This window comes from Pygoscelis adeliae, unplaced genomic scaffold (genome assembly GCF_000699105.1).
Source record: "Pygoscelis adeliae isolate BGI_AS28 unplaced genomic scaffold, ASM69910v1 Scaffold108, whole genome shotgun sequence".
Taxonomy (NCBI): Eukaryota; Metazoa; Chordata; class Aves; order Sphenisciformes; family Spheniscidae; genus Pygoscelis; species Pygoscelis adeliae.
In genome coordinates this window covers 2,835,030-2,860,750 of record NW_008825498.1, presented here as the reverse complement: position 1 = coordinate 2,860,750, position 25,721 = coordinate 2,835,030, and the positions used below count along the sequence as shown (strand labels likewise).

The following is a 25,721-nucleotide window of genomic DNA, read 5'->3' as shown; positions in this document are numbered from 1 at the left end:
AAGGCTGAGAGAGTTGGGGTTGTTCAGCCTAGAGAAGAGAAGGCTTTGGGGAGACCTTATTGCAGCCTATCAGTACTTCAAGGGGGCTTATAAAAAAGATGGCAGCAAACTCTTGAGCAGGGCCTGTTGTGACAGGACAAAGGGGAGTGGCTTTAAACTAAAGGGGGATAGACTGAGACTAGAGAGAAGGAAGAAATTTTTTGCGCTGAGGGTGGTGAAACACTGGCCCAGGTTGCCCAGAGAGGTGGTGGATGCCCCATCCCTGGAAACATTCCAGGTCAGGTTGGACGGGGCTGTGAGCAACCTGATCTAGTTGAAGATGTCCCTGCCCATGGCAGGGGGCGTGGACTAGATGACCTTTAGAGGTCCCTTCCAACCCAAACTATTCTATGAGTCTATGACCTGCTCTTTATTAGGTGAACTGTCTTAACTACAATTGTCCTAAATCATCATAGTGATATTGGAGTAAAATAAGTAGAGTACCAAGTAATGGCTCAGACTCATGACACCTGTAAGCAAAATATACATGCATGTCACCATACTGGGTATTATTTATGAGTTTCTTTATGCACCTCACTTTGGTGCCAATGTTTACAGCAACAGAAACATGGTGGGGGTGACTCTACATAAGTCTTGGTTTTAGCATTTTGTTTTTAATAACTATTAATAAATTTGAATCATTTCAGCATCTCGTTTGTCCTGCTGCCTTTAAACAGCTGCATCAGCAAAACCACGGGAGTGAAGAACTACGGCAAGAGCAGAGACCTCCACTGACAACAAAATCATTGCATATAACTATACTCTAAACTGGAGGATAGGCTGTAAATAGAGAAAGGAAGATCTGTGCTCCTAATCCCTTGCTGAAGGATCTTTGCAATGATTAGAAGATGTGTTTCTTTCTCTAGAAGTAAGGCAGCTAATTTAAGAGCTTTCATTAAGGAGGCTGAATACCTCTCTCCTACAACGTAGTAACAGGCTACAATTTTATACAGCTTTTATATTTCAAAGTTAGAACGGGTTTCTGCTTTTGACAGAAATTCAGACCCCTGTAGATATATATAGATAACATTCCAACTTCAATTTTTATACACAGCAGATATGCAAACATACATTAACTTCAAAGCAACAATGTGTTGGGGAATAAAGAAAGGTTTCTCACTAATAACCAAACCGTGTAATTGACATAAACTTATGCTTCAAGATACAGAAAACTGGAAAGCAAATGGTTTCAATTAGTGTCTCACTCAAAGTTAAGCAAAATGTACATACCAACACCAGCACTTTATCAGACCTTCCCCAATCCTAAAAAAAAGTAGTTCATACCTTTGTAAACCTGGAATTAAGTGCATCCATAGCCTGTACTATAATCTTGCCAAAGAATTCTCTCAGTGCATCCAAGCTGCAGTGCCACAAGAGAGTGAGGAGGGAGCGATCCATAAATGCCTGACGGGTAGTATTTGAAAGAAGGTCTTCACTCTGGAACATTTTGTGAACAGTGTCCAACAGCATCACTTGTTTGTCAGTGGTGCTCCTAAACAAGATTGAAATCTCAAGATGAAAACTCTTTTACCAGGCTCCATTTATGTTTCGAAACCCCCTGACATTTAAAATTTTTATTGTCTGCGTTGATACCCTCTTAGGTTATCATTCTACAAGACATGCAAGATCAGGTTCAATCATCACTTATTGTGGAGCTCTCCAAAGAAAATCTCAGCTTCTTACTCTGCAACAGATAGTAAACTTGTTTGTGTATCTTTGTTAGTTTAATCCAAAAGCAATCATCAGCTTTCTCAGTCCCTTTTCACTGAACAACATAAAAAAAAAATAATTATCTGGCACATGTGAAGGATGGGAGCAAACAAGGAAAAAGAGGAGGAGACTTCACTGTTATCAGGTCTGTCTGTGGCCTATCAAGTGTTCCACTACCAGATGAACTGTTGTTCTGAATAATTTAGAAAAGCTAAAGCTTCAGAAATGGGATTTGGGCATAAGATAAATGACTTTGTCCAGGAAACTACGTGCTCCAAAATAGTCACTACTTAATAGCCCATCATGAATTGGAATGTTTGGTTTGGAAGAGACCGAAGACCTCTTCTGTGGACAGAGCATGTTTGTGTCTACAATTTACCACTCTGGAAACATTCAATTAAATAAACGTGCTGTTGTGTTTTCAAAGGAGTTGAACAAAGTAATTCACTGTCAGTTTAAGTGCTATCAACTTAAGTGATCGTGTGGTTACACAGGGATAGCAAATATAGGTATCACACACTCTTCAACTGAATTCTGCCAGAACATGCTAATTAACAGAAGGCTTTACAAAATTTGCTCAGGCATTGGAAGTGTTATCTGGCAGCTGGTGCCACTTGTTCACACTTCAGAAATATTTTTGAAATGTGAAGACAAAAGCAAAACCTGAATTAAAACTATTATGAAAAACTTTATGGTGTAAATCATCACTATTACAAGGACAACACAATAGAGGTAGCACATTTGCTTCAGCAAAAATTCAATGAGAACAAGAGCAAAATCCAATAGACCAAACTCACCTTCTGGAAATTCTTTTGAAGCTGGCTTGAAATAAGTCCTCCATTAAATGTCTGTGGTCTCTACAGAGGACTTCTGTCATCAGCTGCAACAACACTGGACTCTGAGACAATTCTAATGCATCTAAAAACTGAAAAAAGAAGTAATGCATAAAACAAGGAGCCACACTGGATCGAATTGATTCCATCTAATTGTGTAATTATTTTTCAATACTGATCAGAAGCAGATGCTCAGAAGGATTGTGTATTTAATATGCATAATTTAATGTGTATCTGTAAGTTAAACTTCTGGATAAAGATATAACTCAGAAACAGAAAAGCTGATTTCCTTACATGAACTGAAGGTCTCTCTCTTCAATTCCAGACTCTGTGAAACATTGTTTCTAGACATAGTTCACTTAGGCTTCTAATTACACATTCATTAAAAATACTAACCTTTTTAGTGCAGTCTACATAGTTATTGTGCTTCAAGGTTCCTTTGGGAAACTCATCTGACCTCATGGGAAAATTTAAAGCCACAAGATGATCAAGAGCATTCTTAAGGTCACAAAGTTTTTCTCCAGTCAAATTAGTGAAGAATGGAAGAATTATCACCGCTTGGCCCTGAAGAAAAGAAATGCAGTTTCACACTAAAAAAAAAATTCTCTAACTATGAAGCAAGCTGAATAGGACTACAAAATAATCAGCAGTGGCAGTGCTTACTGATTTAATGGCTCGGTGTACTGATAAAGATACGTTATGTAGCTGCTCATCTTTCAGGTGCTAGTTCAGAAAACAAGGTTTGCTCAGCGCTGAGTGGGAGTTAAAAGCTAATCAATATCTCATGGCTGACATGGCTATGAATAAGACCTCACTGTTCTTTTAAGCAAGCATCCAGTATCACACAAGTGACTGATTTAATGCATCAGCTAAAGCAAGCTACATGGCAGCTAAAGCAAGATCCCAAACTTTACTTTGAATGCGCAGGAAAATACAAAACTCTGTCTAGCTAAAGGTAGACTGACAGAGCAGCACTATGCAAAGTTGTCTACTGTTTCATAAGTAGAAAATTTTTAATCTTCTAGTCCAAACGTTATGCTCCAGCATCTTTTGTAACTTCCACTTTCAGCGTGCAGTACTTTATCTCCCTCTCCTGACCAACCCACATATAGCAGTTAATTCATTAGTACCGGCCTCACACTTGCAGACATGGACATTAAAATCATGGCAGACGTTCGTAATTTGACATGTAGGAAATGCCAGTCCCTGCTAAAAGCCTGATTAGCTGTCACTTCTCAAATGAACACTTTAGAGTTCTAAACTATTTGCAGTAAGTTTTTTTTTTCCTAAAAATTACATGCCTTTCAGTAGGGCAAGAAAAAAAGGAGCACCTAAAACCAAAACACAAGATCTGTGATAGTGCCTTTTGTCTGAAGAACAAAAAGGATGATTTACAATTTTTAGGATGTTGAACAGGAGAATAAAAATGGAAGTGATGTCCATGTTACTGTGCAAACTAAGGTAAAATTTAAGCCCAATAATGGGGAATTTAATGAATGACTAACATTCTAATCTGGGGAGGCCAGCAAAGCCACTTAAGTGAGCAATTTACCTTAAGATTTAAGCCTAAATTCTGATCAGTAAGTAGACTGGTATAGGTATTAAAAACAGCTGTAAATGCTTCATGATTGGTATTGAAAGAAACTGAAGAGTCTATCTGGAACGACAGAAGAAACAAAAAAATTAGGATTTTTTTTTTTAACTAGTCAAAGAGATAATTGTATTAATGAACAATAAAAACCCCATGAACTATAGAATTGTTTATTTCAAAAAATACACTGAGTTAACAGAAAGCACATACAGAGTGATTTTGGTTTTAAAAGGACTATCAAAAAGAATTCTAAGAGGTCCTACACAATACAAACAAAATCATAATGTTGGATATTTTCCAGTTCAAAAAAATATTAAGCTCCCTCTCAAAGCCAGATTTCCTACTGGTCACCTCACTGTCAGCTAATACAGCAACAGAGCTCACATTCTATGTCCTAACACATACCTTTAAAACAATTCAAGTTTAAAATAATTAATTATAAAAAAAGAAAAAAATCTCAATATGTGATCTTTGTGTATATTTGCATACAGCTACTTTTACAAGTTCCTAAAAAACCCCAATAGGATAAGTAGATAAATTATGTTTTCAAAATAGAGAAAGAAAAAAAAAAAAAAAGACCAAAACCCCAATGTACCAGAAATTAAAGGTCTTTGAAATAAAGATCTTTCTGCAGTCTGTTGAAATGGGTAGAACTCCTCCATTGTGACTTTCTGGATGCCAGTATGACAAAGAATGTCATCAGAGGCTGCTCAGTTTCAAAGGTTACTCTCTGCATTTGTACCAATTCTCCAGAAGGAAAAGAGGCAGCTAAAACATAAAAGCAGTTAAAAAAAAAGGGGGGGGGGGGGGGGGGGGGAGAGGGGGAGGGCAAAATCTAGTAATTTCTGCCTGTCCAAATATTTTTTGTACTTTGCAAATAAAAAAAGATTCTGATATTCTCCAACTTCTTTTTTTTCCAAACATAAAGCATTAGAATGAAATAGCATTTCTTTAAAACAAGATGCAATTCCTCAGAATTAGAAAAGTCACCTGGATTTTATAAAGCAATGCATACCTGCAGAACTTTTGCCAGCAGGGTCAAGACTGCCATTTTGCTCTCGGGAGCTGAACCTTTGGCCCACCAGCTGTCAAGTTTCTTCCAGTTTCTTAGCACAGCTGTGACCAGTTTCACTCCTTGCTGCTTGCGTACGGTACGCTCCCTAAAACTCTGATCTAACATGCCGTTCAAAATGCTACCAACCTGGAAGGAAAAGCAACAAGTAGATTCTTGCATCCCAAATGAAAGGATGATAGGATCTCTTCATTGGTATGGGCAATCATAAAAGAGCATCACAGATTCAGGAGAACAGAACACCTGACTGAAAGTTAAAAAGTGTCTTGTTAAAAGAAAAAGAAGACAACCCCTTCAACTTAGGCTCTTTCTGTCTGACTTACTATCTGTCCTAAAAGCACCTAAATTAGAAGCACCTTTCTCTTCTTCAACTCCATCGGAAAGGTAAGATTAGGATCTAAAATTAGAAGATCTTAATTCTATCTCACATCCTTGAATATAACTGTATTTGATGGAAAGTAAATGCCTAATTACGGAAATCTGAAAATTCTACCCTGACATATCAGCAAACTTAAGTTTAATTTATTGCATCACATAGCAATGCTAGACTTAAATCTCAAAAGGATACAGGAGAAGTCTCTCTGCAGGAAATTAAAAGCACACACTTTTCAAAAAAGAGATTTCTATCCCATTTACTCCTGTTTCATTCAGAGTACAATGCAGCAATTCCTTCCCATACCTTTTGTGTGAAAATGGAGAAATAAATGATAATCCAGAATGACTCTAAAGATCAATACTTGAAAATTTTAGTTAGTGTGAAGCTGCGAAATAGGAGAAATAGTACATATGCTAACTCATTTGCATACATTTTGAAAAGAAACATAAACCACGGCATACCAGATATGAACTAAGTATGCTTCAATCTCTTTTCTTCACAGTTTAAGAAAGACCTGACTAAAACTAATGGTCACTGACTTCCAAACCTGAATTCTGCATTCTCCTCTTAAATAGTTGGCAACCACCTAATAAACTGGATTAATATTATCAACCTTGTGATTTCACCAGATTTGGATGGGTACAGTAAAATAAACCTTAATTTTTCTCCCCATACATCACAAATGCGTAAAACTAAAGAAAAGAGATCTTATCAAATGTAATCCAAAATATATTTTTTTAAAAGTCAGGCAAAGAAGAACAGCAGATAGCAGACAACAGAAAAGTGTTTGTTTGACCCAATTTGGCTATTTACCTTAATTAAATTAATGAAGTGAAGACTTTTAACACTATTGCTACATGTAGCCAGTGTAAATTAGTAGCCTATCATTTATCAGAGACACTTTTAAAAGTAAATCTATTGTGGCATGCTCTGCATAGGAAACACTACAAACTCATCACAAGAACCAGCCTTTTAAAACATATATACGTCTCTCTACAACCAAATTAAACAATTTTTAGTATCATAAAAAATTACGCTCCCAGTGTTTGAAAATGTTGGAAGCAACACCTTTAAGCATAATATCTTGGGTAAAAAAAGATCCAGTTATTTTTAAAAGGAAGATCTACTTTCCTGAGCATCTTTTTAAGCAAAAGGGAAAGTGGACTTTTGATCTTTCTTTTTGACCCTTCTGTTTGTCAGAAGCACTGAAAGAAGGCTTCTCAATTAAAACACGTTTCCTTCATGGACCTGAGGTGAGCTCTACATTAGTAAGTAGTGTGGACCAACAGGAGAAAGTCTGTTGAGCAAAACAAGTGGTGCTGAGACCGAGTACATGACATCTACCCTGTATTTATTTCAGGTCACAGGGGATTGTGTGTGTATGTTTTTGCCTCTCTTTTTAATACTTTGACCTAGCTCTACTCTAGTCCTGTGGAATAAATGCCCATTAGTGGTTGAGTTCAGTTTAGCTTTATCCAAAACAAATCCAGTCCGCATGCTCTTGGACCACTCTACAATTAAAATCAAAGCACAATAAATGGGAACAATCAGACTTACTTTGAAGGACACTCTTGATCTGAAGTACTATGCAAAAGAATCCTGAAATTCATAGATTTCAGAATAGGTAATAGGTAAGCACTTTCCACTCAGTTTGACGTAAGATGACAGACAGCCTAAGTTATGTCAGAGATCATGAAGGTAGGGCCAGTAGGCACCAGAAGGCCATGACAGAAAAAAACCCCCACCCTATCAATGCAGTGATGTCCAAAGTGGAACCAAATGCACTTTCTCCCCAGTACACACTCAGTTACATCTACCTATAACAACAGAAGAAGTGTTACTTCTAACATTCCCATTTGACTTTGTCCTTTTAAAGAAGTCGCGTAATATACCATTTGGGGATTGCTGACAGATGATTCCATAAGCTGGACTATGATCACATCCAGGTTTTTCAGCAGGTGTTGATTGATGGTTTCTGAGAACAGGCTGTAGAAATACTGTCCATGAGAGAAATTGATCAGGTGCTTCTGGGACGCTCCTGATAATGGCACAGATAACACCACTGTGTTCAACAGCAGACTTACTAGCTCCTCACACTGAAAATTAAGGTATAGAGACAAAGTTACCTCAAGCACATTAAGTTTCACTCATGTCTTACAAAAGCGCATGAGTTTTTTAAAGCTTCCATCCCAAACTCTTTTACGTTAGCAAAAAGCACTAAAATAAAGCACAAACAGAATACTGAAATGCTTGTTACCTACAATCGTCACTCAATTAAACCAAAGAATCCTTACAGTTCCTCTGTAGGATTAAGAATAAAACATCAGCCTCATCTACCCAAAATATGGGTAGAAGACTATTGATGATGAGTATTAAATGATGATTCAGTATTAAAACTGGAGAACCATATCCTACCTGGTCATCAATAGCAAAGGCTAGCTGCAGGAGTCTATCAGCTAATCTCTTACTGCTGATGTCTAACGATGGAAGAGATATCCTTTCACCACCAGGTGCGATACCTTTATAAACAACTGAAAGAAGCTTAGAGCCAACTGAGAAATTATGCCCTTCATCCTATGGAAATAAACAAACAAGTGACAATTAATATAAGCTGAAAAAAACCCCATAAAGGCATTCCGATCCAGCTGTATAGCTAATGAAAACATTTGAACTCATCATTTTCTTATAAAGCGATGCAAATATACCATGACAAGACACCTTTCTAACTGAGGAACAGGATTTTTAACCAGACAACACTGTTGTGTACAAAGTTCAGAACAAACTAATAGTAATTTGAAAATCTTCAAAAGATTCTGATCCTCCTCCAGATTTTTTTCACCTAACAACACTACTACAGAAATAAAATGAACAGCTTAGTCAGAACGGGTGGGCCACAAAAGGTAAACCATGCAGCTCCTTGAATATCACCATCCTACAACCACAGCTCTAGCTTTTGTTTAGATGTAGAGGATATATGGCAAACACCCCACAGAAATTAAATATTTTGTTACTTGCTAAATATAGCCTTGCTCACCAGTAGACAAATTCTCTCAGTCCTTGTGGCTGTTGCATAGCCTGTTTTCCTTCAATTGCCCGAAGTAAAATAGACGGACTACAACCAGAAACTTAGTAGAAAGAATTCTTTTGAGTAATATAGCATAGACCTCCACCTCCCAACTGCTCTCCATCCTGTTTTCCTGCAACTCAGACCCACTATATTGCTTCTGATCAGCCAGAATGTATTCCCTTTCTAATTTCCCTCATCACTTCGAATGTTCTCTGTTTAAAAATTGTTGAAAAATGCCTCCTTTATAGGATAGTAAATCCCGATTTTTTTGAGCTTTCAGTCTTGTGAAGTTCACTAAAAGGAAGGCTTAGGTAGATTCTGGTTGCCTCCAGGCCCTGGAAATTGAAGGAAGACAGACATAATTATGAAGATCGTTCAAACCTCAGTATTGTGCTACTCAGATTTGTAGAATAAACATAAAACATTTATTTCTGTTCCTATTCAATACCAGCTCTTCACTGTTGATCTCATTTTACACAACTTCTTCATCTGATCTGTTCTCTGTTTTCATATTGGCCTTTTACACAGGAAAAGCTCTTTACTGTAGAAAAATATTCACCATTATTTTCTGGATAAACAATTACCTGATTGTGAAGAACAGAATGCAGCAGGCCAGATATCTGGAGTTGCTTGCAGGCAGAAAGGACAGCACTAAACCTAAGTCGATCAAAACGGGCATCTGAATCAAACAGGTCAACAGAACAAAGCTCCTCGATGCTAATGAGAAAAGAGAAGCAATTACATTACATTGGTATAATGTTACTGCTCCATGTGCAACCGCACACAACATTATTTACTTCCCATTTCTCATGATGAGTGGCATTTGTTCTGGATTCATGCTTACCAGAAAGCCCCTACTTACCTCTGCGGTGTGATTCTTTTTTTTATGCATAGTTTCAAAGATTCCTTATAGGGAGATTTCATCAAAGCTTTCATGAGTCTTACTGAGATATCTGGGAGATTTTTCATGACTTGCACATCAGCAGTGTTAAAGCCTATGTGTGATGGATCACACACTGTCATCACCAGAAGCTCTATAAGCCTTGCATTAAGCAATTCCTTCTCAAGTAGCTAGAAAGAATAAAACATTAAATAAAAGCTTTATTTAAAAATCCATTTAGATTTCCCCATTTTATTCTTCATAACTTATCATTAGTCCTTATATCTGAAATGAAGCAAAACATGGAACAGTAACTGTTCTCACCGTGACATTCTCTTTCTCTACGAAATGTCTGCCTTTCAATCGTGCTAATACACAGAAATTAAGTATCTATAAAAATATACATAGGATATATGCTGTCTCATCAAACTGCACATAAGATCTTTTATGTCCACATAGGCCTGTTTCAGTCTTGATTACACATCTGTAATCACCTTGAAATCCAGATGTACACCTCTGTGCACATTATTAGAGATTTACTTAAAACAAGGGACAGTCACAGTCTCAGAACTAAACCTGGCGATGTAAATTTCATAAGAGACTCATGAGTACTATACTTTATATAGTTAAATACAGTTTATATTGCATCAAAGCCAGGCAAATGGAGAGACCTGAATATCGACACTGAATTCAAGAAAGAATTGCCACAAACTGCCTTTGCCTTTTAAGCAGCTATCACCTCCACACATTTAAGGCCATCAGGAGTCATGCAGGAAATACTCATTGCAAGTACTGCATACAGAACAATAATCTCATAATCAATATACAGGAGTCTCATAGTCAACATACAACTGGAATATACAGGAAATACTAATTCCTCTAATCAAAACTACATCAACCACTAAAATTAACTGTGCAATATAATTCTTTTTACTTACAGGCAAAGACCGTAACAGTTTGCGATGCTCAGTCATCAATTTCAATTAAAGCACCGCTGAAGCTGATATTCTCCAGCAAGCTAACATCACAATGAAAACACAAATCTTTAACTACGTATAAATTTTGTATCTTTTACCCACTACAGACTTCAGTGCCTACCTTCCAGAAATCCTGCTGGCATGTTTCCAGGATCATGGTGACAAACTCCATGATTCGGACTATAATGGTACACTTGCTGTAATTATACATGTCTCTCTCTTGTGGACTGACCATGCTGCCTTTTGAACTGCAGTCAAAGCACTGCACTGCTGCGTGGATATCATGCAAAGCAATAGTTTCAAGGAAGAACTGCACAGCCTTCAAGAATGAGGATTTTTCATTTACACCTAAGAAGAATTGTACTAAGTTGAAATGATACAGCAGCTCCCAATACACAAATTATTGTGTGTTGAGAAGAAAACAGGCATACTCAGATGATAAACAGAAAACGATGAAATGTCACACCAGTATTTTCTGAAAGTCATATGCCAGTTCCAAATATTAACATTCTGGTCAGTGAAGGGTAGCTTTCTACTTATTGATCATTATAAGTCCTTATTAATGACAATGATTTAAGCACGTGTAATAAAAAGGATGACAATTTTAAATCTCTAGTTTTGAATCATTTGGCCCTATGCTAACTGCATCCAATAATGATCTTGCAGTATTGTTTTAAACTAAGACAGAGAGGACACTGACAGACTACCTAGAACTTGTACAAGACTTCATATATGAAGTAACTATGCAACTGTACTGTCAGTGATAAAAAGCATTTCGTTTAGACCTGCATGAATAATAAAAAGAAAAATGTTTTGATACAGACACAATGGCTACACACGGTATTACTATGCACATGATCAAAATTCAAATACAAGGCTTCTGGACCTGATGCAGTTGAAGCACTAGGAACTGAAGAAAGGTAATATGTACGGAGCTTGAAGTGAAAAGGGGACATCATTCATTGCTTTCTGATAGCTCCCTCCAGACATTAATAAAGAGCAGGTAAACACCTTTGGAAGAATTTAAAAAGAAAAAAAAAATTCTATTGCTCTCCTCAGCAGAGGGAAATTAGCTGTACAGCATAATTTTTTTAAGATGAGCTAGAGTAAAAGAAGTTGCTGGTGAGTGGATGACTGAGACACAGACATCTAAAGGTGTATTTCTAGGACTAAAAGGAAACATTTTAAGATACACTATTAACAAAGTGCTACTTAATCAAAAAACATCCAGTACAACAACTGTCACTGAAACCTTTGGCAGAATTTGTAAAATTCATCAACTCTACATTTAAGAAAAAAGCTTCAAGTCCAAGTCAGGAACTCGTCTTGGATGGGCTTTGTGTAACAGACATGAATGAACCTAATGCAACAGTTTATCGCTCACCCAGTATTTCATGAGGTTTGATCATTCGCAGCTCAAAGAATGTATTGTAGCAGTCCAGTGCTGCTAAGAACATATCCATCCACCGCATGACAGTCTGTAAACTGAAGGGCTCCTGCATACCACGGAGAGTTGGCTGAGAAAGGATCCCAGACGGACTTTTGGCATCACTACCACCTCCTTCAAATTTGTTAATGAGGAAAGAAACGTCTCGGGTTTTTAGAATATTAGCCAGCCAAGAAGATGGAGACTTGTTTCCTGATAGAAGTAAACACACAAATATAAATTCTCTAGGAAAAACACATTTCAAGCTAGCAAGGAATTAGAGGCAAACGGACTGACATGCCCAAGCTTTGTGTTTTAAACTGGACCTTCTAGCTCAGAAGGTATTGGTTCTGATCCAGCCTTGGTCATATTACTTAAATTACCCACAAGGAGGATGTCAATTTGTGAGACACTCCCACTATTTCCCAGTCAGCAAATACTGCCTTCATCGCTGGATGCAACAGCATTTCTGGGCCTGTAAGTTCTCCTTCCTGGCCGGAAGGAAGTTCACAATAAAACCCTCTTCTGTGCCCACAAACTCTGAGGTTCTCACAATATTTGATTTCCCATATGAGTAACTACTTAGTTTCTATTTAACAGCAATGAGTGAACAGACATTTACTTAAAAAATAATTTTTCTTGTAATTAATACTTTGCACAGAAAACGTAGAGGGAAGGCATGCACAGTATTTAGAAAGCAAAGATAATAAGACATTGACTTACAATACCTGGTAATAAAGGAACAAATTCATAGAAGAGCTCCATGGCTTTATGTCGGCACTCTGTCTGAGGTCGTCCACACTGCACTAAAAGCCACATGACAATGTCCAGAAGACACACTGACCTAGTGGCTGGAAATCCTCTGCACAAAAATATTAGGGATTAACAGTCCTCATGACATCTACCAAGAAGCCATAGTCTTCCAGTTGAAAAAAATCAAAATGTTCCACAGGCATTATGAATGTCCTTTTATCTATCTAACCAAAACCCATCTACATTACAAGGAAGAGCCCTTCTACAAGCACGTCCTGCACTGCTTTCCTTTCTTGCCACTCTACTTTGGATCCCCAGAGCATAGTCTTTGTGGTAAAATTTTGAAAAGCAGAATCAGGTCTCCTTCCTTCTCTTTGTAACACTCAAAGAGACAAAAATGGAGATCAAAGTTCAAATAAGCCCGCATAGTTCTTCCCTGTTCCCAATTATCCAGTCTCCTAACTTACCATATGCCACAGCAGTGAGCTAACTCCCAGATTCCACTTGCCTGCTTTTTTAGGATCACAGGATAATTCAGGTAAAAAGGGACCTCAGGAAGTCTCTAGTCCAACCTCCTGCTCAAAGCAGGGTCAGCTACGTGATCAGACAAGATAACTCAGGGCTTCACCCAGCCTGATACCGAATCCATTCTTGCTTCTTCCACCTTTTTCACTACCCCTCTTTAATCACTGATCATCCTACTGCTGCTTGTCCTACTTCTGCTAACACTTACAGCAATGAAGGAAAAAAAAAGAAGACTTGGGAGGAGTTTCCTCCAAATGCTTTGTAACACCAGTGCTAACATTATTATAAACACTGCTGTGGGGGAAACATGCTTTTCTTTCCCTCCGTCCCTGCCAAACTAAAGCAAGTTCTCTATTCTGAGCTCATCATGCTGGAATAAAGAATGACCACCACGATCCCCTTTTTATCATGTCCAGCATTTCACCAGTGGTTCAACAGACATATCAGGAGATCTCTATCAGCAACAGTCACAGGATGAATTCCCCATTCAGTCCTAAGTGTTAATGGAACTACATACATAGTTAACCAAAATGTAGTATTTAAAAAGCAAAAGAATGGCAAATTGCTGACCGTGGTACTCGCTGTTTTCCTTCCTTGTTTAGAGAAGGCGCTTTATGCTTGATTATGCGCTTCAGGTGATTAATAGTATCACAACATTGTTGAGTGGTACCTGTTAGAAAGAGATGGTTTAATGAATGGTTAAATGAATCAAGGCATTATAACTATAGAAATGGTGCAAAAGACTTACACACAGGATAGTGTCTATCACCTCCACTACTCTGTGCTTCTACAGTAAATTTTTCAAGGCCGCAGAACAAGATCATAAAATAGCAGACAGGTCAACATGGCCTGAGCCAACCGTGAGGCCTCTGCTATAAAACTGTGTATTCTATTTTCCGTGCTCACGCTTAGAGAAACTGTACAATTTTCCCATACAAATGTTTCTTCTGGGGCCACTTCTATCATATTCTGAACTGTTTCTCTGAAAGAAATAAATCTTCGTAACATCAGTTTTTGGTTTTATGTTCTAATTACTACCGATTGATGAAAGTCAGAGCATGGAAAAAAAAAAAAAGAAAAAGAGAAAAGGAAGTTTACTGAAGATCATTAGAACTGTGGAAGAGGTCACAGATTCTTCACACAACTACATACTGTTGTAGAGAAGAATGACAAGGCAAACAGGAAAGTATTACAAAATGGTGGAAATGTTCCACAGAATATAGACAAATGCCAATATTTCAAGCATTTTGTTTGTTAGAAAAGAGTAGACTTCAAGATTCTCATCAAGCTACATTTTTACAATGTGTAACTGCAAAACCAGGACTCAAATCGAAAGCGCCACTAGCATTTTTAGTATTACTATAAAACTGTAAATCATCGTAAATGTGAAAAGGTTCTTTCTCTTGAGCACAAAATCTTCCACCTTTATATGTTGCAAGGAGTCGATTCAAAGACTTCCTAACTAGGTATCAAATGACCTATCAGTAATGAAAAATAATCCTTCCTTTCTTGCAAAAGTAAGCACATTAACTTTTCCTCCAGTTATAGATTCATGGTTTGGTTTAGTTTTTCTTTTTTAATCCAAGATTCAACAGGATGGCTTTTTTCTTCATTCCATAGTTAATTAATTATAGCTCACCTAATGATTTCTCATCTGTATGGGCTAAGGCCAGACTTTCCAGAAATACCACCAGTGCTTCAAATACAAACTGCTCCACCAGAGAATTTTCTTCCCTTTAAAAATCAGCAATAAATATGATGAGAAACATTAGTAGAAGAAGCACTAAGTGTGAAATTCTAATTAAAAAAAAAATAAAATACTGTAGAGATAAACTGCACAAGATGTTTGTACGAAAAAATACGTCTAAACCACTCTAAACAAATAGCAATGAAGATTCACTGACCACCTTTAAAAGGCATAAGTAACTTCCCATAAACTTGTGATAGAAATTTAAACTTCTACACCCCTCACTTGCAGAAAGCCTGAACTACAAAATTATAATTAAAAATTAATAATCTGAGTAACTAAATTTTACAGCTATTGTATTCATTAATAGAATGAGTGCCAGCGGATGACTATTTGAGTTCCAGGCTCAATTTTTTTAATCTCCTTGAACCTTTAGTCCAAGTTAGCTACTGTTCTGAGCTCTGTTTGCTCACCTAAATTCTCTGTAGATGCTGTTAAAAGCAAGCGCTGCACCCAATCTCTTGAAAGCACTGGGATGAAGAGCAAGACTATACAACCGTTTAAAAAGAGACTTGGTGTTTGCTGGGCTTTTCTCCTGCTGTCTCGGTGTTGTCTGCTTAATAGACCATTTCAAAAATTCTCGTACGCACTGACCACAGAAATCTCTCAAAGTGCTGTCAACTGGATCCACTATGCCACTCTGAAATTACACAACATTATTTCATTACAAGAGTGGAAAAAAAAACCCAGGCATTGTCTCAGAGCAGTTATTAGAGCATCTTATTTACACAGTATTATTTTTAAGTTAAAAAAATGTACTCACACTTTCCCAGAAGTAATAAAGCCTCAAAATTACTACTGTCCAAGGGAAGGGGCAGCACTTCCAGCCCTCACAGCACTGGATTAGGCCTCAAAGATCTGGATTTCTATTCCCATCTCAGTCACTGAACAGTTTAGAAGCCTTGTCTAAGTCACTTCATTTTCTGATGAGCCAGTTTCCTCTGGTTTAGAAGTGGTATGGCAACATTGACTTTAATTTACAAGAAGTACTGCAAAACCTCCTGACCTATCTTGCCTCCAGCCACTTCAGGTCAGTGCAAAAGCCAGTTTTTTAAATTTAAAGCTTTTGCGCCTGGTGAAAGCAAAAAAGCTTAGAGGAAAATTAAGCATACATCAAAAGCAACTTTCATTCAGAGTGAGGGAAAAACAACAACAACAACAAAAATGTATACAAGGAACTACTGAAATATACTGATGACAAAAATAGTGTTTCATTAATCCTATAAGCACTCTGAAGATGCTACCTGCATTTTGAGAATTTCCAAGAAACAGAGAAATCCATCATCAAAATCTTGGTTAAGAAACATTAAAAGATCACAAAATTGATAAACTGGTTTCCTTCTTTCAGACAAATAAGGAGCCATTATATGTGTTTATGTGCTCCTGGTTCTTTCAGTAGTAAAATGATTCTAATTAAAAATAAAGTCATATGGCACAGAAAAAAGAAAAGGAAGACTTATGACCTACCAAGATAGCTTCCAGGAACACCACCGTATCTTGACTCTCAAATTTTTTGTTGTTCGTAAACCAGTGAATGAGTTGCATGACTAAAGGCTCATACAACTGTCTTGTTACCTGAAAAGAGTAAAAGCCAACTGCATTTCTAGGATTAATATATTTCTATGCTATTTTGCTATTCAAAATATATAAGAATAAAAAAAAATACTTCTTTGAAAAAGGGTTTATAAAATGAATAGTCAGCTTTATATTACATTCCCATTTCAAGGATTAAAAAAAAAAAAATCTGGTTAGCTACTTTCTATTCAGCTAGTCTCAAAAGATCTCCAAGCTTACTTTCAGTAAGATCCTCTGAGACAGATAAAAAACATTGCATGCCATGGACTGATATGCCAATATACAGCCAGGGAAACAGGGAAGTTTGGTTTTAAGCTGTATTTTGAACTAAAATCTCTCTTAATCTTTACCATATACATTATTCTAACTTGCTGGATTTCAACAATTCTACCTGTAAGTCAACCTGATCAAATACTGTCATACTATAACGTGAAGGAAAGAACCATTAAGTATACTTGCTTGCATACATATATGTTTATAATACAGTGTGTATGTCTGTGTGCATTGGTTTGGACCAATCCAGGCATTATTTACCTACGGTTCATGTTCAGCCATATGCCAGCAAAAAGGGTTTCACCTAAATTGGTAGCCCAGCTTCCTGTATATTTTAACAGAACACAAATCGTTTTGGTCTAAAAACAGAATGTGGATGCCCGGGTTCAAACAGCAGTCTGAAGAGGCACAAGACCTGTAATTCCAGTGGAGCTGAACCTATGTGTCTATTCTAGTTTTCTGTGTAAAGGAGGAGAAATACCAAGTTCAGATGTTTGAATTAAATATATCATTCTTAGCTATCAATGAGGCAGCTACAAATTCTCTCCCAAATGCTTTTCTTGCGGATTGTAGCTTTGCACTCATCCAATATCGAAATAATCAACTTCACCTCAAATTAACTTATTACAGAAAAAGAAAAATATGGAAGTTAAATACAGCAATAAAGAGCAGCTACTACTACAAACTCTTTGAATGAACCTTGAAACTTGAATCTTGAAACCCTCACGTATTTGTACACTCCTCTGAGTTACTCTGAATTACACTCCATTATTGAAATCTTTGAAAAGGCTTCCACCTCACCCCCCTGCCCCCAAAATCCTGAAAAACTATCCCTAAAATAGAATTTCAGCTTACGAAATATATTACATTTGAGAAAAAAAAAGGCAGTGTGTTAGGATAACTTCTAACAGGATAGCTTCTAAATAAAATTATAATTTAATTCCCACATTTAGAGGTATTTTAAACAAGATTAAATGCTTATAAAGGAATCTGTTTACCTGGTCTACGTCACAAGCAAGACGAAGCAGCACTGGAAATATTCGCTTATGTAACTGATACATGGGCGGGGGACCCTGATGTCCTTCTGGCATCTGAGATGCTCTCCCCAACATATAGGTGACTATGCTATGTAGCAGCTCACATGCTGCAACCTGAAATTTAAAAATCCCTTCGGTTACGCATCCATTACTTTCACAGAGAAGACAAAATTGTGGGCAGGAAAGAATGAGTCAAAAGAAAGGGGACGTTTGAGACATTATTCCAATCTATGTTAAATCACCGTTCCAGGAACAGATCATGTCCATGAAAATAATTTAGGCACATTCTAACTGGCCTTTCTCCTAATGTTTTAGTCTCTATCATGGGCAGTCGCTTTTCAGCTGGAGAAAATTCATCACTGTATAAGTCACCCATCATCGTGTGTTCAAGGATTCTGGACTTTCTTTGGATATCAACATCCCAATCCAAAGCAGCAAAATATCTGCTTAAGTGCTCTGCTGGACTGGGCCCACAAGCTCATAGGCTAGGCATGAGAAGGAGGCCAAACAACGTTGAAAATCAAGTAGTTTAAAATTTTCATTTTTATGTTAAGTCTAACTCTCAAAGCACAATGGTGCCTGATAGAGCTTATAGCAACCTCAGCTCTTTAGTTTTTAAACACTCAGAATAATGTCATCATGAAAGAGCACCAAAGCAGCACATTGTTACCTATGAATTAATTAAAACAGGTCTTTCTTAACAAGGAAGATATTATTTTATGCAGTATTTATCAGCTAGCATAAAAAAGATGCAGAAAAAGCATCAATACTTTTGTTTGTCTGTCACTTGCAGAAAGAGCCAGTTCAGTCACACGAGGCAAGAATAAATCCAAGTAGATGACAGGCTTCATATCTGCAAATGGTACAGCAAAGCTCAGACGCTTCTCAGTGTCCCAGGATACACATTTCTTCATCATCTCTTCTGCAGAGGTAGCTAATGCATTTGAAAATACCAAAACAAAAAAAAAAATAACCTCTATATAATATACACAGAACAAGTATTTCTGTAGCTCAGTCAAAAAAAAATCTGTAACTTTCCAACTTCAGTTAGATTGCCATAAAATGTTAATGCTTTATAAACTACTGGATGTTACAAGTACCAGAAGTATGTTAGAAGGCCGGTTTTATTTGCACATCCAAACAGATGTTTAGCCACCACATGGAAAAAAATAATTGCAGCCAACATTTCAGGAGACAGACGCAGCAGCCTCCAGTTTCAATACAGGTAAGTTTGGAGACAATTATAAACCCAGAAGACATTGAATCACACTTGATTTACTTAAGATGTCCAATATACTACTTTTGTCTACTACTGTTATAAGCAATCAGACAGGAAGATCCAACATACAGACTCCTGCAGTTGCACAGAAAACAACTACATTTATGGCTACGTCCTCCATGGAAAACTGCCATACTTACTCTCTTCTCTCTATATGTTCCCACATGTGTTAATTTGGTTAACAAAGTGTGACCATAATTTGTATTTAATTTCCAGGGAATAATCCTACTTTCCCACAGTATTTCTGAATAAGCAACAGAGAAGTAATTGGCAGAAAGAAAATTGATTGTAAAGGCAGAAAAAATAAATGTAAGCACTAAAAGAAAGGAACAAAACTTCTATACAACTATAGTTTTTAGACCGACTAAATTTTGTGCTGAATTTATCCCTTAAAGCTCATGGTCAAGTACTTACATGATACTTTTCCATTTTTGTTTTAATTAGATTTTATGATATTTAATAATTAAATTATAAAGCTTATTCACAGACTGAACAGAGAAGAGCAGAAAACTTTTTTTTTTTTTGAGGAGGCACTCAAATGGAGTTCTACTACCTGGACATACTAAAGGCATGGAGCACCTTAAACTCACAAGTGAAGAAGTAAGCTTGCCGAGACTTACACAATTCACAGGCTGCAGTTCTGCAAAAGTGCATTAAGTGAGAATTGTAGTAAAAAGGTGGAAACAAGTACTGAGGAGTTACAAACTGGGGCAAAGTTTTAAAATGGCTTTGCAGCCAGAGGGTGAAGGGCAGGAATAAACAAAACCATATACTCATATGCATATAATTTTTTGCCTTTAACTGAAGTTTTCTACATACTTTCTGCATTCCATAGTAAGTTAGTGAATACTTTGCTCTCCTAAACTCCAGAACTGAATAAAAGCAATTATGTTTAAACAGGAGCAACAAAAAATAGCTTTCCTTGAAAAACTCGTGCATTCTCACAAAGTGATGTTGAGACCTCACTGAAATCAACTTTCAAGAGAGACAGCAGGGGCATGTATTTTTATTTACACTGACAGAACACTCACCTGTAATTAAGTTGTGGTTGATCTGCCCTCCCAAAGATCCAAGAAGGCATGCGACTCTAGTCCTTACTGCTTCCAAGGAGGGACTGTCATCCTAAATAATTCAACAGATTTACATTAGTGAACGAAGAGTTACTTCTATACATAAGTAACTTGGTTTACATAGTAAATGAAGGTTTTATGACTCTAATTAATATGGATGAAGAAGGTAAAATGAAGAACCTGTGGGGAGGAGAACCACATCAAACAAAAGAACAGTTTTGGTTCAATAAGTAAAAGAGGGGAAGACTGGAAAGCATTTCCATCACATTTTGTGGGCTTTGAATTGCCATTTCTCAAGTAAAGGTTAAAATTTTATCATCACAGGTAACACATACCTACAGAATGATGTAATAGTCTAAAAAGTGGAAAGTAAAAATTACTCTTTTAATTTGCTTTAATCCCAGAACTTAAAGATCCTGTATCTTTATGTAAGCAGCCAACCGATTTTCATAACCAGCCTATATGGGATATAAAATTCACTCATTTTGTTTAAAGACCACTAGGTTGGAAAGAGTTTTATATATATGAATAACTATTAGTTTCATGCCTAAAAAAGGTTTATTCCAAGCTAGTTTGCACACTGGAATATACCAATAAAACTACACTTATTTTGAGCTATTTGAGAAGTCACTGGTCAAAATGAGAGTATGTTTGACTTCTAAGACTATGAACCTGTCCACAAGATAAAAAAACCTCAAAGTTACACATTCACAAAATGGTATTTGCACACTGCACCCCTGCTAAGCTGGGATCTGATTTTAGGTGTAGGAACTAAATTTTTGTTTCCACAATATATTAGTCTAGCAGTGATGTTGACTTACAAGAATTCTTCAGTTCCCTTTCCCTGCTTCATTTCTATTCTCACCCTAGAATATGACATCTTTCCAGCTGTGCTGACATAACAGCTTTTTGAGCCACGTTGTAGAACAGGATTCATTGAACTGATGTAAGGTAGAAATAACCCTCAGAAAAAAGGTATGTATGCAAGAAAGGAAGAGAAACAGAGGGAAGTGATTAACTCACATTTAACTCTAAAAAGAAACAGTGTTCTTACCAATGAAAAAGTCTTTGCTTTTCTTAAACGCTGTATCACAACTTTATTAAATCCCTTCTGGGCTGCTCGAGAAAGTTTCCTTACTTCCCAGTTATTCTGGGATTCAACTGATGAATAAAAAACCAGCATATTAATATTACTTTATTGTGGCTGCACCTCATGCACCTACTCATAGTTTCTTTAAAAACACCCATCCTGGTTTTGCCCCCGTTTTTATTTTTAGGATGTGACAATTATTCTTTCATTTTAAATCTTTATTAAGGAAAATAAGTCTCTATTAGTGAAAACTAAGCTGATTTAAGGATACAAAGAATAAATCACAGAGAAGTGGCATATAAAATGGCTACAATTCATGATTGTTTGGCAGTAGCAAATAAATCCTAATTTAAGAAAAAGGTAAATTTTGGGGCATAAGAGAAATTATATTGTTCCAACCACAAGAAACACACAATACAGACAAAGTATGCCACATTCATATCTCTAGGTGTAACTATGCAAAAATCATTTTCCTCTCCCTCGAGACTAAAAATTCATTGCCTGTATGTACCTGTAGAAGTAGAGTTTTTCAAATAACCATCAAGAAGAGGTAGAACATCCTTGTAGTAAGGCTGCATTACATGTCTGGGGATGTGAGCTGACCAGTCTTCCAAAGCATCCAGTCCCAGATCAGCCATTGGAGTACAGCTAAGGCCCAGCTTAAATGCATTCTACATGTCAAATGTAAAACTATCAGTCTTTCATTTTTATTGACTACTATTATTTAAAGGTAAAATAAAAACATATTTCAAAGCATTTAGCGCACAATACATCCTCCTTCTTAGTAACTCTTGTCTGCTTAACATCTCACTCAAAATCAGCACAGGAAATATATATTATATTGCAACGCAGGCAGTAACAGAGCCACCTTACTGCAAAAGTAAATTCTGACAATTTACTTGTTTATCCAAAAAGTCAAGTATTCTATCTCACTGAAGACAGTGCAAAGCTTAACGGTTATCTTACTTACTCAACAGGATATTAACTTTGCTCCAGAATTTTTGTATGTGTTTTAGAAAAAAAAAGTGTTAGCTGTACATCACTTTGACCCACCTGCAGTGCAGGAATATATGCTGTGATATCAAGCATGATGATGTCATGTGGTAAAGAGAGCAAAAAATGAAGACAGGATGCCAACAACTCATCTTTATACTGTTTCATTTTTGCTGTAACCTAAAATTCAGATAAATAGGTCAAGAACAATCATAAACCTTACAAGAACTTGATTTAGGTATATCAATACCCAGGTAAAATACACAACTCAAACCCAATACTGGAATCTCATTCACCTGCAGATGATTACCAGGCAGTATTTAATGCACAATTATACAGTTATTTCTCAATTATACATCAATAAATGACCAATACGCCTCTTCCAACATTAAGTAAAAAACAGACAGAAAAAACCCACTATGTTGCATAATTCAAACAGCTGTAATACTTCTATCATATATTTCTCAGATTTCTCAGATGTAATTTTGACTGAGTCATTTATGCTTATATTCAGACTAAGAAAGTTAGCCAGCAAAATAACTTACCTCTTTTCCAAACTTTACAAACAGTGCAAAGCAAGAGCTCTTTTCTGGGTCTTCAGGACATTTTCTGAGACTGTTTGGACTGACACCCTACCAAACAGAAACCACATGAACCTGTCCACAAGAAATGTACTACAGTATTAAAAAATGTACTACACAGTACAAATATGAAGCACAAGTTGAACTCAAAATAAATACATCACTGTCCAGTATGAAATGGTGAAAACTTGAAATGTACATTTGTTTTCTCAATGTTTAGAAACTAACACTAGTACTGTGTACTGACAGTCAACTTTTTGGAATATGCTTAGTATTACCCAAGATAAGCAAGACACATAGGACTGAAAAATAACTTTTCAATGGCTTAATTTTCTCCTTGCTCTCCCATCTAACAAACCATACAAGAAAAAAAAAATCCCTAATAGTGGATGCCCAGGTGGCAAGAATGCAGGTGGAATAAGAAAACAGCAATTCACAACATCATCTACAGTACAAGCGTCTATACCAATGAGTTCCCAAATCTGCTTCACTTGGTGCCATGACCAGCAGTGGCAGGGACAGTTTTGGGCTCTGTGGTGGGCTACACACACAATGGGATGATGCACCATCACTTTACAATAGCTTCCATACCGCAAATGGTGCATCATATTTCTTGTGGAAATCAGTGACTGGAATAGAAGTGTATTTAGAAGTTGAGTAATTAGCCCATACATGTGTCTGCTGGTCTGGCTACATTGTTTCTGATATCCAAGCTATCTTCTGTACCGTCTGCCCTGCAAGGGTATTTCCTATCCCTCTGTTCACCCAGCTCAGGATTTTGGAAGGAGCATTACACGACTATGTATAAGAACTGCACCATCATTAATACAATATGTTACCCCTCCATTGGGAGAAGAGATCTCACCTCAAAGTATTTTATTTTCTTGGCAATTTTCATTGTAACAGAAAGCAGCTTGTAGAATCCACTAATAAGAGGTAGTCTTGTTGAATGTATAATAAGCTCATAACCAAAGGAATATACCCAAGGGTTAAAGTATTCAACATGCTTCTCTGGCAGTATCTCTCTAAAACAGATGCACAGAAAACATACAGGGGTTAAAAAAAAAACCCAAAACCTGAATAAAATATTTGTTTGGGTTTTTTGTGTGTCAAACTTTCACGTAAGTACAAGAAAGAGAAGTACTGCTATAACAGAGTCACACCAAAGACAATGAGGGAATAATTACATGCTGCCTTCTGAGGCAAGCATAGGAAGATTTTTATTTTGCTTTACAGTGCAAAACCATTTCTTCCTCATTACATCTCGTTATTAAATTTATACAAACACACATACTCACATAGCACATTTCATTACCGAGACTGCAGTATTGCTTGGGGAAATCAACTGGACCTTCACAGGTAAACAATACTGTACCTTTCACTTAATGCCCCATACTACTTTATGAAGACTGTATTTCTGGTCTCTGAAGCATTTGGTGTATATGGTCAGTATAATACACAAAGTTACAACAGATACTGAAAGACAATTACACCCGCATAATGAAAGCTAACTGCTTGTCTGTTGTAGTCTTTAAAAAAACCGAGCTGATGAGCTAGGATGTTTTTACCTATGACCCAGATGTCTGAAACACTCTTAGTGTCTCCCTGCTAATCAGCTTGTGCATTTGAAATATGGTATATCATCATAAGTCAGAAACAGGCACCTTAAATAAATCTCACTTCAAATTCCTTCCAACCACTTTGTAACCTCCAAACTACATAAAAACATATCAATACCTGCAGAATTCCACTAGATTTATGAAGGCAATAAAATCTGTTGGCTTCGCTGGCTGAAGGTTTAAAGCAGGGTCAGAAGTAGGCCCAACCAAAGCACTGTCAGTTTCATTTTCATCCTGAAAATAAATATTGAAGCAAGAACACTGGATCTGTGACAACACAGAAAGCATTTACACCTTTTTCCCAGATAAACAGAGTCTCCTCCTCTTTTTCTAGCTGCTAGGAGCTAGTCTGACACAGCCAAATGACTAATAATTGACACATCAATAATTCAAAGAAATAAGATGGGTTGCTTGCTCATAAGGAAAAAGTGAGTAAAAAAATGAAAACCACTGGATGCCAGAGTAGGCATCACAGATTCTGTGAACTTCTCCGATTCTCATGCTCCCATCTCCTAACATTGCAATGCAATATCCAGAAATATAAAGTAAAACATTTTGACTAGTATGAACATTATTTCAAGGACACTATGAGGAGGTATATAAGCATAATGAAAACAAAACAGGGAATGTGATTTTGATTCCCCTACAATAGCAGAAATTAATGGACAAGTCATCAGGTCTCACCTGTTCATTAACATCCAGTTTCTGAACAGTCAGGTCCAACTTATCAATAATCTTCAAAATAGATTTTATAAGTTCATCATACAGCAAGCGCTTCAGAGATTGCAGCGGTGAATTTGCAGTAAGAAAGTTTTCATCTTCAAAAACACATTCCTTTGTAGGAGGAAAAAGTTCATGTTTCAAAACACCAATGAGAATTATTTCTTGAATTTACAAACCAAGATTTGAATGATTCAGAGAATTTGGTTTAGACATTCCTCAGCTATAAATTCACCCGTTTAATTCATTTATCAGCCACAAAATCCAACTAAATCCAGGAAACGGTTGTTCTACAGCATGACATTTGGAAAAAGTCTAAGGTTAGAAAAGCAGTGATAAGACTCAGGATTACGTCTCCTTTTGTATTTCCATGTTAACTATGCTTTTACCTTCATTGTGTCACAGTTCAGTAGACTTCTAAAGAGATACAGATAGTCCTTATATGTTGGTACTTTCCATCTCCCTGTCCCACCCTCTCCAGCTTCACG

General features: G+C 36.8%; 1 protein-coding gene across 1 annotated transcript in view; it reads right to left on the bottom strand.

Moving 5' to 3' along the window:
* PRKDC (protein kinase, DNA-activated, catalytic polypeptide) overlaps positions 1–25,721 on the bottom strand; it is an 85,723-nt gene that overhangs the window by 47,713 nt on the left and 12,289 nt on the right. Inside the window, exons 15-41 of the mRNA XM_009331470.1 lie at positions 25,623–25,721; positions 25,198–25,347; positions 24,632–24,747; positions 23,760–23,919; positions 22,859–22,945; positions 22,374–22,493; positions 21,832–21,991; positions 21,285–21,391; positions 20,192–20,282; positions 18,652–18,815; positions 17,843–17,995; positions 16,464–16,571; positions 15,410–15,636; positions 14,889–14,983; positions 13,820–13,919; positions 12,700–12,833; positions 11,930–12,184; positions 10,667–10,893; positions 9,551–9,759; positions 9,273–9,405; positions 8,037–8,195; positions 7,514–7,717; positions 5,189–5,374; positions 4,135–4,239; positions 2,979–3,146; positions 2,547–2,674; positions 1,324–1,531 (exon numbers count right to left, since the gene is read on the bottom strand). The exon at positions 25,623–25,721 is cut by the window's right edge and continues 57 nt beyond it. Of these exons, the coding sequence (XP_009329745.1) occupies positions 1,324–1,531; positions 2,547–2,674; positions 2,979–3,146; positions 4,135–4,239; positions 5,189–5,374; positions 7,514–7,717; positions 8,037–8,195; positions 9,273–9,405; positions 9,551–9,759; positions 10,667–10,893; positions 11,930–12,184; positions 12,700–12,833; positions 13,820–13,919; positions 14,889–14,983; positions 15,410–15,636; positions 16,464–16,571; positions 17,843–17,995; positions 18,652–18,815; positions 20,192–20,282; positions 21,285–21,391; positions 21,832–21,991; positions 22,374–22,493; positions 22,859–22,945; positions 23,760–23,919; positions 24,632–24,747; positions 25,198–25,347; positions 25,623–25,721 (4,053 nt within the window). The remainder of the gene's footprint in view (positions 1–1,323; positions 1,532–2,546; positions 2,675–2,978; positions 3,147–4,134; positions 4,240–5,188; positions 5,375–7,513; positions 7,718–8,036; positions 8,196–9,272; positions 9,406–9,550; positions 9,760–10,666; positions 10,894–11,929; positions 12,185–12,699; positions 12,834–13,819; positions 13,920–14,888; positions 14,984–15,409; positions 15,637–16,463; positions 16,572–17,842; positions 17,996–18,651; positions 18,816–20,191; positions 20,283–21,284; positions 21,392–21,831; positions 21,992–22,373; positions 22,494–22,858; positions 22,946–23,759; positions 23,920–24,631; positions 24,748–25,197; positions 25,348–25,622) is intronic.